Genomic DNA, 19,071 nt, shown 5'->3' with positions numbered 1-19,071 from the left:
TTACGACAGGGGCGGGGTCGGGGCGGTCCCGCGGCGGGGTCGGGGCGCTCGGGCCCGCCCTGCCCTGCCCGGGCCCGGGCGCGGCTCCGCCGGCAGGGAGGGCTGTTCTGGGGCCGCCCGCGGGACACACGCCAGGCCGGAACGCTGGCGGCTGTACAAAGAAGCGCCATCGGTAGGCGAGGCAGCGGCGCGGTGTGAGCGCCTCCCGCCGAGACGGGCGTCCCGGTTCCCTGCCGTGCCCAGCGCCTCCGCCCGCGGGAGCTGGGCCGTGCGGGGGCGGCCGCTGCTCGCCAAAACGCGGCTGGAACTGACACGCTGTCCTTTGCCCAGTTCTGGCCTCCGCAGCACGACAGAGACAGGGAGCTACTGCGGAAGGCCACAAGGATGGTCACAGGGTCTGGAGCATTTCTCTGGGGTGGAGAGACTCGGAGAGCTAGGACTGTTTGGTCTGGAGAAAACTGAGAGGGGATCTCATCAATACGTAGAAGAATTTCAAATGTGGGTGCCAAGAGGATGGTGCCAGACAAATTTCATTGGTGCTCGGTGGCACAGCGTAGAGTAGTCCCTAAACTAAAACACGGGAAGTTTCACCTTAACCTGAAGAACTTCTTTACACTGAGGGTGGCAGAGCACTGGAAGGGGAGGCTGTGGAGTCTCCCTCTCTGGAGACACTCAAAACCCACCTGCACGTGTCACCTGCTTTAGGTGACCCTGCCTTGGCAGGGAGGCTGGACTGCATCATCTCCAGCGGCCCGTTCCACACGCAGCAGCTCTGGGTGAGCTGTCTCTAAGCGTACAATGGAGGCGGGCGTGCTGCTCAGAGCCGCCGGGGAGCGGGCAGCTGGCGCTCCCCGCCGCTCGGCACGGGCTCCGGAGCCCCGAGCGGCGCGGGTGTCGCGGTGCCCGGGCGGGTCCCCGCCCCGCGGCGCCGCCGGGCAGGGCCGCGGCGCGATGGGCGCGCTGCTGTGGTGGGACCCGCTGCGGGCCGGCAGCTCGGAGGTGGACTGGTGCGAGGACAACTACACCATCGTGCCTGCCATCGCCGAGTTCTACAACACGGTGGGTGGCGGTGGCGGTGCCCGGCGGAGCGGGGGCGGCGGGCGGGTCCCGCTGCAGCCCGCGGTGCTCCCGCTGCCTGCCGTCTCCTGGGGAGGTTTCGTGCGATTGTAGCGTGCCCTTCTATGGCTGCCGACTTCTTTTTCTTCTCCGGTTGCTGGCATGCCTAAAATTAAGTAATTTTTTCCTAGTTTTTCAGGTATAAAATGGGGAGATTTACTAGTCGCGCTACTGCCGGTAAGTAGTGTGTAGCAGGCCCTGTCCTCGTCTTTGTGGAGACTTGTGGTGGCCAAGCACCAAATTTTTGGTGCTAGATTGCCCTGGTCTAGTACCCATTTGCACAAACAGGTGTCAGCGCCTTGATGGGCATGCACAGCAGTGATTGGTCAAGATTAAAAAGTACCTTGGTGTTTGGAGGCAAAACTGGGTTTTTCCCAGGCATGTTTGGCTCCAAGAAGGCATAGGTTTCATGGACAATTTGCCTTTAGGTTGCAGGATGAAGTCAGCAGTGTATTTTTGGAAGAGGGGGAGATGCTTGTTTAAGAAAGCAACTGAAGTGTGAAAGAGAGGGAAGGGGAATAATGTAATTGTTGCTTCTTTCCAGTTAATCATGGGTTACCCCTGAGTCCTCTTGCACCTTTCCAATACCTCTCAGCTGCTGGACAGAACTTATGAAAACAGCCACAGCAGAGACAGACTGCCCTTTACCACACACCTTTCCAATACCTCTCAGCTGCTGGACAGAACTTATGAAAACAGCCACAGCAGCAGAGACAGACTGCCCTTTACCACGCACCTTGGAAAGGGAGCAGTGCTCCTGACATCCTGTTGATGTAAAGAATGGCAGTGACAGATCCACTAGAATAAGATAATCCGTTGGGCTTTTGGGCAGTTTTCCCCTTCCATGAAAATCATCTGTCCAGGAGCAAACCTGCAAATACTGTCTGTTTTCTGTTCTATAGGAGGTAGTGTGTGGACAAATGAGGAGCTGGAGCTTCTGCTTTGTCTCTTTTATACTTTACAGTGGGCAGGTTTTTTGGTTTTTTTCACAAATTTCATCCTTGTCTGAACTGTTTCCCTTTCAAGCCATGTTTCTTTGACTGCTAGCACATAGTGGAAGAAGTGGGTGTCTGGCTTCCCCGGCTGGAGTGTGTATCAAGGGAGGTTCTGCACATGCAGAGCAAATAATTCCATAGTGCTCTGCAAACATTAAGCACATTGCTAACTTGTTTTCTTCTTGTACTTAGCTGCCAAAGTCCTAAAGATGGTGGCTGGTCCATGCCACTGAAGAATTTTGAGGGTGTGTGAGGGAAACTGGCAGCTTTTTTTGTGTGTCTGATGTCACTGTGCAAGAACTAAAAACAAAGGGAGGAAAATGTCAGGATAAACAAGTTATTGAAGACAGCAAGTGTGTTTTGCAGCCAGCTATGCAGGGGGATGGGTATCCTTCTACTGTATGCACTGGTTCAGTCTGGGGTGGAGTGAATTTTCCTTATAGGCACTGGTATGGGGGGGATGTTTTGTGCTGGAAACAATGTTGGTAACTCAGGCATGTTTTCATTACTTCTGAGCAGGGCTTACTCAGGCCTTTTCTGCTCCTCACCTCACCCAGCTAGCAAGTGGGCTGGGGTTGCGGAAGGCTTTTGGAGGGGACACAGCTGGGACAGGTGATTCCAACTGTCTTAGGCCCTATGGCATCATGATCTGCATGTAGAGCTGGAAGAAGGAGAAGGAAGCAGTTGGGGCCTTTAGGGTGGTGGTATTTGTCTTCCCAAGTCACTGTTACGTGTGACGGGGCTCTGCTTTGCTGGGGATGGAGAACACCTGCCTATCCATGAGGTTGCTGAAGGAATTCCTTATTTCACTTCACTTGTCTGAAGAACTTAGGTTTTCCCTATTGGATTGTTCTTATCTCAAGCCCCACAAGTTTTCTCACATTTACCCTTCTGATTTTCTCCACCATCCTGCTCTGAAGGGAGTGAGTAAGCAGCTGGTCAGTGCAAAGCTGCTGTGTGAGATTAAACCACAACACTGAGCTGATTAGCAGTGGTATAGAAGCTTGCCAGAATGCTAGAAGCTGCACTTCTGTCCATATGAATAACTGAGGCTTCAGACAGGTGGACACACACAGAAGAAAGTTTGCTCTGAAGCCTGCTGTGTTGTGGCAGCTGTGTACAAATCAGTAAGCTGTGCACTGAAAGGGGCGGAGAAAAAAAGGCACTATTGAGGGTAGTCATGTTCAGCCTCTCTTCAGTAATACCAAGTCATTGGTAGGGTTTGATTTCTCTGTTAGCTACTTCTGAAAATTAAAACAGTGAGTTGCAGTGGATTGATGGGATTGTGCAACTGTGTCCTCAAAAAAACAGATGATTACAGGACAGTTGTGAAGTTTTGGCCCTACTCTAAAAAGTACCTTAGGTGGCATCTAAATTATATTCCTTCTAGGGGGCATTTGTTCTGACTGATTCAAGCTCCCTTGAAGTTTCAGGAAGCACTCTTCAGCAGACCTGAACCTGGCATCTGGGTCATTAAGTTTCAGATTAAAAATCTTGCTAATCCACATTTTAAATTGCCATGGCTGAGGTCAGAGTTGTAGTTGAGGTCTCATGCAATATTCATGTAAGCACAAAACTGGAACAGCTTATCTGCTGCTTATGTATTAAAAAAAAATTAATTATTTATTCTAGTGGGACTTAAACAGAAAACAAAAAGCATTCAATAGAATTAAATCTGTAGGAGAAAACTGTTCAGATGTTTTGTATAAATTGATCAAACTAATTTTTTAAAACATACACAAGCTAGACTTAACATGATTTTTGTCTAATTGAAGTGATTCAGGTCTTACACTTTTTCAGTAAAGAGGCCACAAAACACTCCATAGCTCAAATTGAAGGAATAGTTATAAAAACAGGGTAGTTTTTTTCTTTTTTTTTTTTCTTCTGAAATGGATAAAATAATGTGTTCTGATGCAGTGTAACCCTACTCCACACCATAACAAATGCCTCCAAATGATCAAAACAATTTTCTCTGTGAAGAGGTATTTACAAAATAAAACATATTGCTTATGTTTTAAATACCTGAAAACAGTATTTTTTCCTGTTGGCTGGAAAAGTCCATGTGTAGCAATTGAATGTGTTGCATTTAGTTGTGCTTGTAATTTCCATTTACTAAGGGAATTGCCAGGGTTTTATTCTTCTTCTTTTGCTCCTTAGTGACATGGAAATAAAAGTTGTAAAAAGTTATGAGGTAGTCTTAAGAGTGCGAGAGAATATTTATACTCTCCCTACCGCATCCTTACCACAGAAGACTTTTAGTGTATGTGAATGTCATGTTTAGGTACCATGATATGGAGGATACACACCCTCTGATGTTATTGGCAGCTACTTTAGTCCAGTTTTGCTTTCTGCTCAGAAGGATATGGTGCAGTAGATTTTTCTGTGGTGGCTGAATTCTGCAGCTGCTCTCTGGGAGGTTAATCAATAGTGATGAATACATGAGCTTTGGTGGAACTGTAGGAAACATCTGTGTCAAGACAGTGGCCAGTTGTGAGTGCAGTTGTATGATCATGATCTAAGCAAGCCCATTCTCTCTGTCCTACAGTCCTGAATTTCTGTAATATAATTAATTAGTTGAAAATTAAAACTAAAGGTCCAGAATTGTATGAAGCCAAAAGAATGGACTGTTACTGAAGGGCTGCTTGCCTATTTTCCATAGCTGTAACATCTAATCATTGCCTTTTGCAGATGCAGAAGGAAATCTTCTGGACTACTTATGTAAATTTTTTGCACTTATTGTAATTATCAAAGCATTTGAATTGTACATTACCAAATCATGGAGGCCAATTATGTATTAATATAAAAAATGCACATGCAGCGTACTTTCTGAAGGCATGCTTCAATACTACAATTATTTCAGCTTCTGGGATATTAGGAAATCCTCCTGATGACCACTGCAAAGAGTACAAGTCATGCTCAGGCTCCAGTGTGCAAGGGGTTTCTTGCGTTTGCAGGCAGGATCTTAGAATGAGTGGGAGTTCATTCCCAGAGGAACACTACCATAGTGCTGTACTGCTCCCTTATTGGTTAATACTTGTATAAATCTACATTGCTACAGCTGTGGTAAGTAGATCCTTCATCATCTTGTTCCTAGGTGGAATAAGGACTTTCTAGCCAAATTTTGATAGACTGTGATTGCCTGTTCTGATTTTCTTCATTGGTCAGTTTCAGCTGTAGAGATGGAAACGTTTGCTTTAATGCACTTGGTTTATAACCAGGTATTTTCACCCCTTGACACCTCCCTTTGGCCTAACCTCGTCTAAAAGCCTAAAATGCATGGAGCACTACCAGGCCCCCAGAGGACTCATTTGTTCATATTCCACCTTCCCTGCTGTCACTGTGCTTCCTACCTGCTTTGGAGTGAGGGAAGTCTTCCTGTTCTGTGTATGTACCAGCACATCATGCACTGGGATCCTGGTCCATGACTGTCTTCCCAACTTTTTTGACTCTGCTGCATGGAGAGTGGGTGGGATTTTTTTTGTGAATGAAAGTTGCTCAGGTGAACCTGTTTTGTTGAATGTGTGGGTTGCTTTACATGAGTTAAAACAACTTGATCTGACTCTTAAAATCTGTTCTCAGACTGTGTTAAGAGGTTGACAACAGTAGCTGAATGAAAAAATTCCTAAGTTATTCTTGAACTATTTCTCCACCAAATTTTCATTATTGCCGGCACAAGTTTGTAAGCTGTGAAGAGGCCATCTGTCCCAAAGGAATGTTCTTGATCCAGAGTTATTTTCTACATCAGCTTCAGAGCATTTTGTTGGAGGTGATTTTCTGTTGTGCTTCGGCTCAGCAGACAAACATGAGAAAGCTGAGGCTGGAGACTCCTCCTGTCCTTTGGCCCATTGTGAAGAAGCAGTAATCTTTTCATAACTGCTCAATTACTGTGCCATGGTTGGCCCTCAGCACCAGCAAGGGAAGAACCATGTGATCACTACTACAATGACAGTCCCTGCTAATTGATAGTAAAGTGTTTTCAGTATTTACAGAATCATGCTTTACATTGTTTGTAAGCAAGAAAAAACAGAAAACATGTCTTCATTCAAATCAAGCATATTAAATTTAAAAAAATTAGACCACCTAGCAGTGATCCTAAGTGGAAGTCTTTCCACCTTCCTGTAGCTAGTTTTCAATCATGTTCTGCAGGGGAGAACCAAAGGAAAAAAATTGAAGTGTAAAAGGACTTCAAGCTCCAGGCTCTCTTTACCCTGAACAAAAAGGGTTCTAACTCTTAACCTAGTGTTGTATTTCAGACCTTCCAGACAATAATATTGCTCAATAAATTGACTTCCACAAAGCTTCTCTAGCTCTGCCTTGTGTCAGTACTTCTAGTGCTTTTTCTATGGCTTGATAACCATTGAGAGGACAGGTCACCGGTCCTCAATAACTTGATCTTGTACGCTTTCTGAATTGCTACAGTCTTGAATGTAGATTTTCAGTAAAACTCCTTTGGAAATTGACTTGAATTGTGACTTGAATAGTCACATTTTACATTGCTGAAAGTTTTTATGCTGTTAATAATTTAATGATGTTAAACAAAACAAATCGATGCTTTTGCAGAAACAGCTCAGTAAAGGCAGAAACAGGGGGTCATAATGTGTTCAACTGGGGCTTCACTGAATGACAAAATGTTATAGAAAGCCTGTGGATATTTAAGATTTGTTTATTTTCTGTCTTTTTGAGACTGTTTGGTTTTTTTCCCCTAGATAAGCAACATCTTGTTTTTCATTTTACCACCCATATGTATGTGCTTGTTCCGTCAATACGCAATCTGCTTCAACAGTGGAATATATTTAATATGGATTCTGCTAGTCGTGGTTGGTAAGTTGATTACTCTGTATTTGCCAACTCATGTGTGAACTGAGAGAGGACATCAGTTTTTCCTTCTTGTACTTGACTGTTTTTTAAAACAAGGCAATCCTGACATCTGTGGAGGAATTTGCTTGTATTTGCTTAAAGCCAAAGCAGCCATAATTCTGGAGGGAAAATGCCTTTTGCAAACTGAAGGTGGTGGGAAATTTGACCATAGTTCTGTTCCCTTCCAATACTTCCTTGCATACTGGGTTTGTTTTGTTTTTTTTTTCCCTTGTGTTTGGGTTTACTTTATAGCAGTGGTGACCCTCATTGTTTAAATAAGAGCTGAAGTGCCAGTGCAACTTAAGAGAGGAATGGTGTTTGTACTGAGAAGGCCCAGAGATGTAGATGTGAGATTCTGAAGTTTGTTCATTCCTGGAGGCACGTCAAGGGGATAATCAGAGCCCTCTGGGTTAGTGTGACACTTTCCACCTGTAAAACTGTATCATGGAGTAGTCATCAGATGCTGGTTTTTCTCTTACCTATTCTTGTGCAACTGAGAAAATTCCAAAGCAGCATTTGGCATTTATTTCTTAATTGGTTTTGCTTTATACTTTTCCACCTAGTGTTTCTTCAGGCACATCTTTTCAAGTAGGAGCTGACATTTTTAGCTACTGCTTTTGTAATCTGCTTTTGCAATGTACTTTTCTTCATGATTAGCAAGAATAGGGTGGCTTGGATTGCCTCTTAGTAAAGTTGGTGTTTTTTATAACCTTTTGTAGACCATTTCTGGTAGCTACCATTTTCTGTGAAGTTCTGAGCGTGAGCAGAGTGCTTCAGTCTATTACAGTACTTCAGCTGTTCATAATACTGTCTCTTGATTAATTTATCCAGGAATTGGATCTGTTTATTTTCATGCTACCCTCAGTTTCTTGGGGCAGATGCTGGATGAGCTGGCTATTCTCTGGGTTCTGATGTGTGCTCTTGCCATGTGGTTCCCTAGGAGATACCTGCCCAGAGTTTTTCGAAATGACAGGTAAACATACAATGATACATATACACTTTCATGTTTTTTGAAATTTCCTGTGCTAACACCTAAACCTGCACATAATGGCGCCAAGTTATTAACCTTACCACTATCACTGCTATTTTTTCTCACTCCATTGACTTCCAGTTGCTTTTATCTCATTCAGCCCATTTTGTTCAAAATTCCTGAGTCAGCAGTTGCTGGTTGTGGGATTTGTGTCCTGTAACTTCAGGTTTTAGATGAGATGACTTGCTTTTGGAATTGTCTGTTCTTGTTGATTCTAGAGAGACTTTTATGATTGTTTTATGTAGTTTATATGGCTTAACAGCCAATGTAGGAGAAGCCGTCTTTCACTCTTCCTTTTGTATGTCCTGAAGGGTGTATACAAGTGAACTTATGGAAGTCAGCTGAATGTTCATCTGAATTTTTAAAACAATGGTTAAGGATGGTGTTTAGGTATTCAAAGGCTAAGTGTTTCTTTGGAAACCTGTTGTTGTAAAGGGATTTTTTTTTTCTTTTTCTTGCAGGTTTAAAAAAAATGCATTATAGCCAGTGTAAGCCATTTGATTGTGGTTTGCCCCCCCACACCCTCCCCACCATAAAAACACTGTGTTGTTCTTTCATGCAGTAAAGAAGTTGAGGTAATGGAGAGGCTTTAATTTCAGCATCAATGTTGTTCTCTCTGAAGATTGCTAAGACTTTTGCCTTTTGCCCTCTTACACTTACTCTCTACAGGAGTTTTTGAGTTTGTTTGTTTGATTGTTGGGGGTTTTGTTTGGTTGCTTGGTTTATTCTTGACAATATGCCAGATTAGAAGTTGCTAATGCATGGAGAGAAGTCTGACTAGACTGACCATACCTCAAAATAGCTTGCACTTGGTAGAGAGTACCTGTAATAACTTTATACAGCCTCTGTGCATGGCCCACTGCTCTTTAATGTCATCATAAGTGACTTGGACTTTGACAGAAGACTGGAAGGAGTACTAAGTTTTATGACCACACTAAACTGGGAGGAGCTGTTGAATCCATTGAGGGCAGAGAGCCCTCCACAAATGAGAGCAATCACCAACCAGGTGAAGTTCAGCAAGGGAGAGTGCTGGATTCTGAGATGAGGTAACCATGGATGTATGGACAGATGGGGAATGAGATGCTGGAAAGCAGGGCCATGGAAAGGGACCTGGTTGATGGCAAGTTGAACATGGGTCAGCAGTGCCCTGGCCACCAGGAGGTACAACCCTGTCCTGGGTGGCACCGGGCCCAGCATTGCCAGCCAGGCAAGGGAGGGGATTATCCTGCTCTGCTCTGAGCTGGGGCAGCCTCACCTCGAGTGCTGGGGGCTGGTTTGGGCACTGCAATATAAGAGACTTTAAACTATTAGAGAGCATCCAAAGGAGGGTAACGAGGGTGGTGAAGGACCTTGAGAGGAAGCCAGGTTGAGAAGTGGCTGAGGTCACTTGATTCATTCAGTTTGGTGAAGACAGGATTGAGGGGAGACCTCATTGTAGTCTTTGACACCCTAATGAAGAGAAGGGGCAGGAGCTAGTCTCTTCTCTGTAGAGACCAGTGACAGGACCTGAGGGAATGGCCTGAAGCTGAGTCCGGGGAGGTTTAGGTAGGATATCACAAAAAGGTTTTTCACCCCTGAAGGTGGTTGGGCACTGGAACAGCTCCCCAGGGAAGTGGTCACAGCACCCACCTGACAGTTCAGGAAGTGTTTGGACAGTGCTCTCAGGCCCATGGTGTGACTCTTAGGGATGGTCTTGTGCAGGGCTAGGAACTGGAGGTGTTATCCTGCCGGATGCCTTCCAACGCAGCATGTTCTATGATTCTGTGTGGTTTAATGGCTTTGTTGAATTGGTGTAAATTTAGTACTTCTGCATATTACAGTATAGTGTTATTAAAGAACATCATCAACTTAAGAAGCTTTACTGGTGTCTTAGTTTATGGTGTGACTCTTAGATGTTCAGTTGAAGTGAAGAATTCAGAGTCCTAAATTTATGTGTAATTTATGTAAACTCTGTAGATGAGCTCCCAGATGCCTAGAGGTTACATTTTGTCAATTAGTGTCTTCTAATGTTGCAGGGTAGGTTCATAGTATGGACCAGGATGCTAAACTATTGGTTTGTAAGGAATAACAACACTTTTGGGGTGCAATACTGTTTTTGTTTAACTTTGTTTTAAAACTGTAAATACTGAGATGAAAGATCCTATTGTATCCTTCCAATTCTCAGAGAATGTGACAAAACAGTTACTTTTTAGGGAAGGTCTTGATTCCTTTCTGAAGTATGCAGACACTTTGGGCAAAAAAATGGTGCTAGTTTGAAAGCAAATCAGCTGAAGGAAATAAATCCACACAAACACGTTGCAAGGGATTCCAAGTAAGCATTACAATTTAATAGAAAAAAATTGCAATAAAGGCAGTAGTACAGAAACACAAATACAACCCTGTTGGTCAGGGTGGTGGCAGCCGTTCCATTGGAGTGAGGGATGTGATCTTGTCAAAGTGGTGATCCTGTAGAAAGATGTGGTTCTTCTTTGGTGGTCCCGTAGTGATTATTGAGAGCTCTTGTCCTCTGGGAATCCAGTGGTGGTATTGTGGTGTCCCAGGTCCCAGTTATATACCGGTAGGAATGTTAGGTACCTCCCCACCGGAGTGGACATCTCACAATAGGATGATGTAATTCCATGACTCATTCTGGGGAGTCCTTGATGGCCCATGAGCCGAGATGGCTCTGCTTTAGGCTGAGTGCATTGGACAGCTATTGGAAACAACTGACCATTACCAGCTCATCAGAAGGTGCTGTAGGTGGTGACAGAATGCATACCTTGCATTGTAACCCAAGACAAAGTCTTAACGTAGAACAGATTTGGTCAATACTATCAAGTTTTTTCCTTTGCCTGAGTAATCTTCTAGTATTATGTCTATTGTGTGCTCACAGCTGTACTGTTCACTTTCATCATCCTTATCACACTTTGAATTTTCAATGCTGAAAATGTTATTATCTATCATGACCAACTTGCGATGTATTTATTCATTAAGATATTCATGTCAGATCAGAACTTCCTACTTAAGTAACTTGTTGCTTTTCCAGCAGAATGAAAAACTTTAAAGCAAAAGGTAAATGAAATGAGCCTAATGCTTGTGGCCATGGAATGGTACCATACAAATATATTGAGACCCTACTTCAAACATAGAAGACCATCCTTGAACAACAATTTTTAAAAACTATGGGCCAGTAGTTGGAAGGCAGTGTGGTGATCTCCTTCCTCAGCCATAGACTGGATGTGGGTTGTTTGAAGTGCAGACTGGAATTTAAACACAGTTAACATATATTTAATTTAAAAGTTGTCAGGCTATCTACATAGGGCGCAATAGTGATTTCATATTTGTTAAGGATATACCAAATTTTGGTCTTATAAAAAAGTCTGGGAATTTCTCACCTACTGTTGAATTTGATTAAGGAAATGTTCCAATTTCGCTTGTAAGTTTCAGTATCTTTAAGGCTCTAAAGAGATAAAGGAAAGTTAAGCGTACTGTAACATAGCTGTAGAAGTCGGCATTAACAATAAGAAAATATCCTAAAAATCCATGTTAAGAGCTTGAAGAATGATGAGACAGAACATTTTTGATTAAGTACAGTGCTGTGTGCGAAGGTAGACCTCAATTTTGTTACATTATTAAAATAATGTTGAAATTTCTGGGTTTACTAAAATTAAAAGTTTTTAATTAAAAGTTTTTCTGCCCATATAAACTCTACTCAGGAGCCGATTTAAAGCTGCTGTGGGTGTCCTGTCTGGAGTTACCACCTGCCTGGCCTTCGTTAAGCCTGCCATTAACAACATCTCACTAATGACGCTGGGAGTTCCCTGCACGGCTTTGCTCGTTGCTGAGTTGAAGAGGTAAGTATAATTCTCCAGAATGCAGGCAGCATTGCCTTCCCAGATCTTTAGGACACTGAGAGATGATACACTATATATGGCTTCAGTGCATGTGACAGCAGATCAGAAATGCTTTTACCACAAGCAAGAGCAAATCTAGTATAAATTTTCTCTGCAGTTCAGACATCTTTTGACAAGGATTTCTTTTCCCTAGGACTTTATAGTAGGTCATATGTTCTGTGTTTTTGCAACATACCTCTTGCTGCAACCTGATTTAACTCATATTTGTTGATTGTGAAATTAGAGCCTGGGTTTCACTTTATGGACAGCATTTTTACTGTATAATGTGCATTTAGAGTGAGGTGATGGCATGGTTGTAGTCTGGATGCTAGTAGGAGCAAGGCCTAGGCACATGTTGAAGATGTTCCAACTCCCAAAGTTGAACTGTGAGTCTTGCATGACTTTGTCATCTGATATGAATAATGTGATGGAGTCAGAGTGACAAAGAGAAGGTTAATCACTACATTTTGAAGGATAGGTGTCAGTCAAGGCCATAGAAGTCATAAAACCAGAATGTAAATAGAGAAAGAACCTGAGACTGATTTCCACATTTTAGAGAGTTGTGCTGTTACAGTCATACCAGCAGCTGTCCGGAGTCTTTTTTTCCCATCTCTTCCCTCACTGCGAAAAGAACCAGAGGAGTACTAGCATTTGAACTTGTCTTTTTTCACCTATTCTCCAGTGTCTGAGAAAGATTTTACAATGTACACTTGCTTTTATATGTTGCATATGTCCATCAAAATGAGTTAGAACAAAATTTCTTCATTCTAATTGCATCTGTTAGAATAGAGACTTTTCTGTTTGCTATCTTACCCTGATCTTCGACTTCTGTACAATGGAAGCCTCTCCAAACAATGTTTTGTAAAGGTGTTCATGAGTCTTTTCTCGTTAGGCATCCTTCTGTGTATTTCAGTGGTCAAAGACACTTGGAAACAGCACAAAAGTTAGTTGCGGACAAGGTCAGTAGTTGAACAATATTGGTGGTGTCTCATTTTGGTGATGGCATGAAGGAACTACTGACAGGGCAAAGGGACATCTGGTTGTGGCATGGGATAATCTGTGAATTCTCTGTCAGTTCTGTATCAGTTTTCCAGGCATGAGCTCCTGAGAAACTTGAAAGGACAAGTTAGTGTCTACTAAGTTTGAGTACTGTTGTTGCACATCTAGGAATTGGTATGCCTATAGGTATTTGGTTTTTTCAACTCTTTCTGCAGGGTCATTGTCCTGGTTTGGGGCAGATTTGGGAAGAAATCTAGCATCACAAAGTCACCCCAGGACAGTCATATATTACTAAAATGTCTGGAGTTTCCCGGCTGTGTTTTTTTAGGGAGAAAGTTAAGGGCCTTCTTTTCCAATTGATAAATAAAAAGGGACCAGAAGTGACATAGGGCCCTCTCTGGCTAGGGATAGGGATGGTTTAATACCACTGATATTTGTAGATTAATTTGTAAGTGCAAAAGGCAAATAAAAAGCTTTTATTTTAAGCTATGCTGATCCTTTTGAAATTTAAAGCGTAACATTCTTGTAAACTGAGAGGTAAGGAGTCATCTCATCCCGCTTTGCAGGAGGAAGATTAATCTAACTATTATTTAAAAGGTTTGCTATTTTTCTTTTCTGTGCTGCCATAGCCAGGAGGGGACTTCACATCCAAGTCTGGCAGGCTGCAGTGGAAATATTTCTGTGAAATAGATATTTGGGGAAGAAAAGTTGCTTCTGTTCCATGTTGAAGTTTTTCATATTTTAGACCAAAACTCCTTGTTGTTATTCCTATTCTAGGCTGTGTCAATTTTGTACAGAATTCTGGGGAATCAAAACCACTGTGTTTTCAAAATGAAAATTTTTTGCTTTATATTTGTCTTTGATGAGGAGATAATATTGTCACAAAAGAGCATTAAGTTCTTAGATGCGGACCTGGTAAGGCAGAGTGTATGGCTGGGGAGTATTGTGGGTAGGAGGTGATGAAAAGAGCAAAAGGTAGTCAAGTGTCCTTGAAAGACAAAGAAATTGTTAAAATTTATTCTCATTTCTGTCACAAGAAATTCCTTCCTGTGTTTCTTAAAACTGTACTAGAAGGTGGTATCAGTGGAAAGGTGGATGTGTATCCTTTGATTTGCCTAGTCCGAGCCATTGAGATTATAATGTCATCAAATTAGTAGCTCTTTAGGGAGATAATGTCCTCCATGTGCAGATAGATGCTAGAATATTGTTGCTTAGTTGACTTCTGAGCCTTGAGTAGTGAAGGTTTACCATAGTTTCTGGTCTGACCATTATTATTCGGTTGCTCTACTAGAAATCTGACTCTGGGGGAGCCTTGCTTCAATATTGCAGGTTCTTTTATTCCCATGACTAAAAGGTTAAGCTAGTTAAAAGTTTAAAATATTCCTTAGGATAGAAAGGGAGATATCTGTGTAAAATTCAATCAATCAACATTGCACTGGTTTGAAGAAAAGCTGCAATGCTTTTTTGGTGGTTTCAAGACATCAGAAGACAGTGTTGCTGGAACTGTGTATTTAAGTGTCCCTTAAATAGCAAATGATTGGAGCTCACAAGTGTTTGCAGAAATGCTGACATTTGAATAACTGTGTTTTGTTAAACAGAGAACATTTTGCATTCTGTAGATGAAAGGGAAAATGGAAGTGCAAGATTAGTGGGATTCATTATATTTCAGAATAGCATAGGATAGGATCAGGGCAGCATGAATGTGTCTTTTAGACCCTCAGCTAACAAGTCCTATTTTAGTTCTTATCATTGTCCATGTCTGTTGAGAAATAAAAGAAAGGCTACGTGTCCAAGTGGTATTTGCATTACATCTTTTCATTGTAGTAAAAGCAGTAGCTTTCCAGCCTCCTGCTTCCTCAGCAAGCATGTCCTCACCCCATCTGAAGCACAGTTACTGCAGAAACTGAAGACTCCATGATGGGTAATCTCAGAAAACCCAGGAGTATTACAGAGATCAGCGAGCTGTGCTCTTGTTGTGGTCTTTGTCTTTCCGCCTTAAAGTAGTCCTTTGCAGAACACTACAATATTGTTTTAAGTTCATAAAAGTAATCTGCAGTATGTGATGGTGGTACTGAGCAAACTTTACAGTCTGTACCTTTGCTATGGCTGATCTTGTACTGGGTATGTAAGCCTCCAGTTTTCCTTTGCAACCATGAATTCTTTGAACCATGCAGGTTAATTGCCTTTTCCTCTTGGAATTCAGGTAGTCAGAAGACCTTAAGTTTGAGGCCAAACCTCTTATCTTAAATGGGATGCAGTTGCATGTGTTTATCTCCTTCAGATATGTCCAGGAAACCCTCGTATTCTCAATACACACACCCTTTCCTTTGTCAGAACACACAAGTACTCCATCTCAGTAGTCTACTTTTATCTGTCAGATAAACAAAATTGATTAATGTGCCTGTCTGCTTAGGTACATGGTTTAGTGCTGTTAGGAACAGTAGTATCTCTCACTGAGGAATAGAAATGCTTTAGCATTAACAGAATTCTTTATACAGTAACAAATAGGAGCAAATCTGAGCATTTGCTGCATGGCTGGTTGTTAATGAACAGCATATGTAACTAATCACTAGTTACACTCCTTCCTAGGTATAGGAATAGTTTGATGTTTGCCTACCACTGATACACTGGTATTTAAGACAATACCTAAAACACAGCTACTGATAAAAAGGTTTGTTTTGTTACCTCCATCAGAGGCCTTGCATCAGAGCCAGACTGTAAGTGAAGATAATCTGTTAAGTACATTTATGGTGGAGTCATTTTAATAGTGCATGTGTGGCATTGTTTTATAAATATTTATTTATGTTTTTCTCCTTAGGTGTGAAAACCTTCGTGTGTACAAACTGGGTCTCTTTTCAGGTCTTTGGTGGATGCTAGCTCTTTTCTGCTGGATCAGTGACAAAGCGTTTTGTGAGATCTGGTCCTCATTTAACTTTCCCTATTTGCACTGTGTATGGTAAGTGTTGTGTATAAAGTCCAGAGTTCAATTCAAATGTGATCCATTCTCACCACATTACCCTTCTGTGCTGCTTGGTGGCTCTTTCTGGTTAGTTCTAGACAGAATGTATAGTAAGATTTTATAAGCCCAGAAGAAGTCTTGTACTATTCAGGGTGGCAGATTTAGGCCTGATTGTATTCTTAAGCCACTGCTTTCATTAACTGCAACTGAATTCCTTGCCATACTGGTTACTAAAAACCATAGCTGTGACTATGAAAACTTAAACTGCCACTGATAATGATGGTAATCCTCATGATGAATTAGTGATTAATTAATGGTGGTGAAGTGCAGAAGCAGTAAAGGGCTTTGATGCCTTTTCTGTTTTACCAGCCAGCAAATCATGGTTACTTACTTGAGGTGCCATATGTCAGCATTTCTGTACAAATGTTAGAGGTGCAGAGAAGTCAAAAAACTGGAGCCTGTTTAGACCAGGAGTAAACTACACTTTTGTGGTTTTCCTTTCCAAATAGTCTTTGTCTCCATGCAAAGGACAGGGAGCAATCCTATGGGGGGCTTGTGAGAAGATGCTGAAGGACAAACTGATTTTAAAGTATGGTGATACAATTGACTGCTTTACTGAATTTATGTTACTGATTATTTTTTCTTTCCTTTTTTTTTTTTTGTTATCTTGGTGTGTGGGTGGCTATTCTCAGGCACATTTTGATTTGTCTAGCAGCATATCTAGGATGTGTCTGCTTTGCTTACTTTGATGCTGCCTCTGAGATCCCTGAACAGGGCCCTGTCATAAAGTTCTGGCCCAGTGAAAGGTGGGCATTCATTGGAGTTCCCTACGTCACCCTCCTCTGCGCACACAAAAAAACATCTGTGAAGATTACATGAACTTGGAAGCCGTGGAATGGGGATGGATTTTCAACTTACGTTCCAGCACAGACAATATTTATATAATGATAAATGACTAGTGTATGACTAGTATTGTATTTTCTTTTCTTCCTAAGATAGGCAGCACTGCAAGTGTCATAGGAAGAGGAGGGAAGTGTGTTCATTCCTCTCTGAAGAAGTGAGAGGAAGCAGGAACATGGGGGCGCTTGAACACTAAAGTAACAAAGTGGCTTCTTTGTTTTTTGCACTGTGTTTTTGATGTAGCATTTCTCTGGATAAAAGCTCTTTTCAAATACAAGGGTCAAGGAATGATCTTTTTGTAGTAGATCACCTTTGGTGCTTGATCCACTTCTTTTGTAACTTTGTTTGCAAAAGAAGGCAGTCCAAGATGCCTACATGCCACCCTGTGTCCTTCTTAGCTCTGATTTTGCTGCACTTACGCATGGCCACAAGAGAGTGCTCGAAGCCCATGCTATTCCCAGCCTGGTGTGGCACCCAGGCTGTGCATCATTTTGGATCACAGAATACATGGTTGCTTCCCCAAGTACAACAGGAGATGAGTGTTTGCAGCTGGATTACTCTGTAAGTGGAATTAGGCAGTGTAAATGCAGAAGGAACTGAGAGAAGTCCCTAAAGCTATGTAGTAGTTTGAGGATTTTGTTGTGTTTCCACTGTCCTGTGAATACTTGTATGCTGCATATTTCTTTCTTGCAGAAATGCCACAGAATCCATCTCTACCTCTTGAGACATGTTTGGTCTTGAATTTGGCATTGAAGTGCTCACAGAAGTGTGAACATTACCTTCAGTACGATCTCAGGTCAGCATTGATTGACAGTGTGATTAAACTATAAAAACTCAGAGATGCCTAGCTGCACATCTAATTTGAGAGCTGACTTCTCACCAGTGCATTGCAAGTGATATCAAAAATAGTCCACAGCTCTGCTGGTATACTTAGGAAAAAAGTTGATAACTGCTTAAAAACCAAGCTGAAGACCTAGATTTCAGTGAGCAGTGAGATGTAATATTGAATCTTGGATTCTTGCAAAAGATTCTGATTTTCCTTGTTTTTTCAGTCCATTTTGTGAAGATAAGGGATGGTTAGTCCATTTAGTTTTAAGATTATTAGTGTTGAGGTTCAGGAATGGCTATAGTTCTTGCAAGTAATTAATATAAGGCCTGTTAAAAAAATGTTAGGAAGTTTTTCAAGTATGAGCAATTGTAGCTGCTGAGAGATGCAGTTCTGGAGAAAAAAGTCTGCTCACATTCCTCAGAACTCTAATATCAGAACTCTAAGCGGGTCAATGCTTTGAATGTACACTTCTATTAATAAGTGTTATTTCCTTTTTTAGTATTACACCATGAAATATGATTTTCTCTTTTGTTTACATGTCTTATGTTGTACTTGTTTTTTATCAATGCAGAAATGTACTCTATACTGTATCATCTTTATGGAAGTTGCTTTTAGCAAGAACTTTGGGTTGAATTAATTTTCAAGCATTTTGAAACCTTTAAAACTTTTGTATTAAAATTTATGGTTAGAAAGCAAGAAGTAAGGTGTATGCTGATACTCTTGAAGCAAATTGTTAGTGGGAGATATGACTTTTTCATGAGACCTTCAAAATAGGTGAGTAGACTATTGTCAGATGACTGCCAAATCATTAAAGCAGCATAAAACCTTTCCAATGGAACAGTACATATTTATACCACTTTCTAGTACATTTAAAATGTCTCTTTTTTTGACACACAGTGATACAATTTTTGTATGAATCCTGTTTATAAAAATGTATGTAGTGATGTTTGTTACTCTTTGAAACACAGCTATTTTTTCCTTTTCCTTCTTCTCCCCTATTATGAAATGCTCAGCTTCAAACACTTCTCAGGTATTAAAAGTTCTATTACTAGATCCTTATATAGATAGGATGCTGGCTGGAACCCAGCTAAGTTTTCTGATGCCTAACATGGCCCTACTTTGAGTAAGACTTTTTGATAATGTTTGCTAAATTATTATGTTATGGTAAGTAAGTTATTTTCAGTATTGCTTGGGAACCTAATAACTGCAGACATAGTGTACTATTCAAAAAGATTGGAGCCTTTCTACTTAATATTTTGCTAGAAAGCAACCTCTGACTGAAAGGGCTGTAGTTAAACTGCTGTCAGGCTATCTTCTACTCTGCAGAGTCTGCTCACAAAGAAGTAATTTTGTAATTTAAAAAAATCTCAGTAGGGCATTCAGCTATTGAAAAAGTAAATAAATGCAGATAACAGGCCGAGAATCCTTTCCTGTATTTTTATTATCTAGTCTTTTTACCCTTTATGGGAGATTTTGTGAACAAAGGTCATTATGTGTTGCTCAAAGCTTCACTG

At 41.6% G+C, this 19,071-nt stretch overlaps 1 protein-coding gene across 2 annotated transcripts; it reads left to right on the top strand.

Moving 5' to 3' along the window:
• Positions 1-397: 397 nt before the first annotated feature.
• On the top strand, positions 398-17,002 carry ACER2 (alkaline ceramidase 2). 2 transcript variants are annotated; one of them, XM_039729886.1, is made up of 7 exons: positions 992-1,059; positions 1,256-1,293; positions 6,818-6,932; positions 7,800-7,941; positions 11,694-11,831; positions 15,688-15,825; positions 16,521-17,002. In XM_039729886.1, the coding sequence occupies exons 3-7, from the start codon at positions 6,857-6,859 to the stop codon at positions 16,705-16,707; spliced, it is 681 nt and encodes a 226-aa protein (XP_039585820.1). In that variant the 5' UTR covers positions 992-1,059; positions 1,256-1,293; positions 6,818-6,856; the 3' UTR covers positions 16,708-17,002. The 2 variants fall into 2 exon arrangements, with proteins under 2 accessions (XP_039585819.1, XP_039585820.1); XM_039729885.1 differs by lacking the exon at positions 1,256-1,293 and having other exon boundaries at positions 398-1,059.
• Positions 17,003-19,071: the final 2,069 nt, after the last annotated feature.

Source organism: Passer montanus, unplaced genomic scaffold (genome assembly GCF_014805655.1).
Source record: "Passer montanus isolate IOZ18808 unplaced genomic scaffold, ASM1480565v1 scaffold7, whole genome shotgun sequence".
NCBI lineage: Eukaryota > Metazoa > Chordata > Aves > Passeriformes > Passeridae > Passer > Passer montanus.
Note: the sequence above shows the minus strand (reverse complement) of the source record. Positions and strands in the feature narration are given on the sequence as shown.

What these genes read in the sequence shown, in the direction of transcription:
- ACER2 (XM_039729885.1), top strand. Translation starts at nt 799, where the DNA reads ATGGAGGCGGGCGTGCTGCTCAGAGCCGCCGGGGAGCGGGCAGCTGGC. An exon ending in GATTCTGCTAGTCGTGGTTG is followed by an intron (nt 6,933 to 7,799) that starts GTAAGTTGATTA and finishes TAATTTATCCAG; the next exon opens with GAATTGGATCTGTTTATTTT. An exon ending in CCCTATTTGCACTGTGTATG is followed by an intron (nt 15,826 to 16,520) that starts GTAAGTGTTGTG and finishes GGCTATTCTCAG; the next exon opens with GCACATTTTGATTTGTCTAG.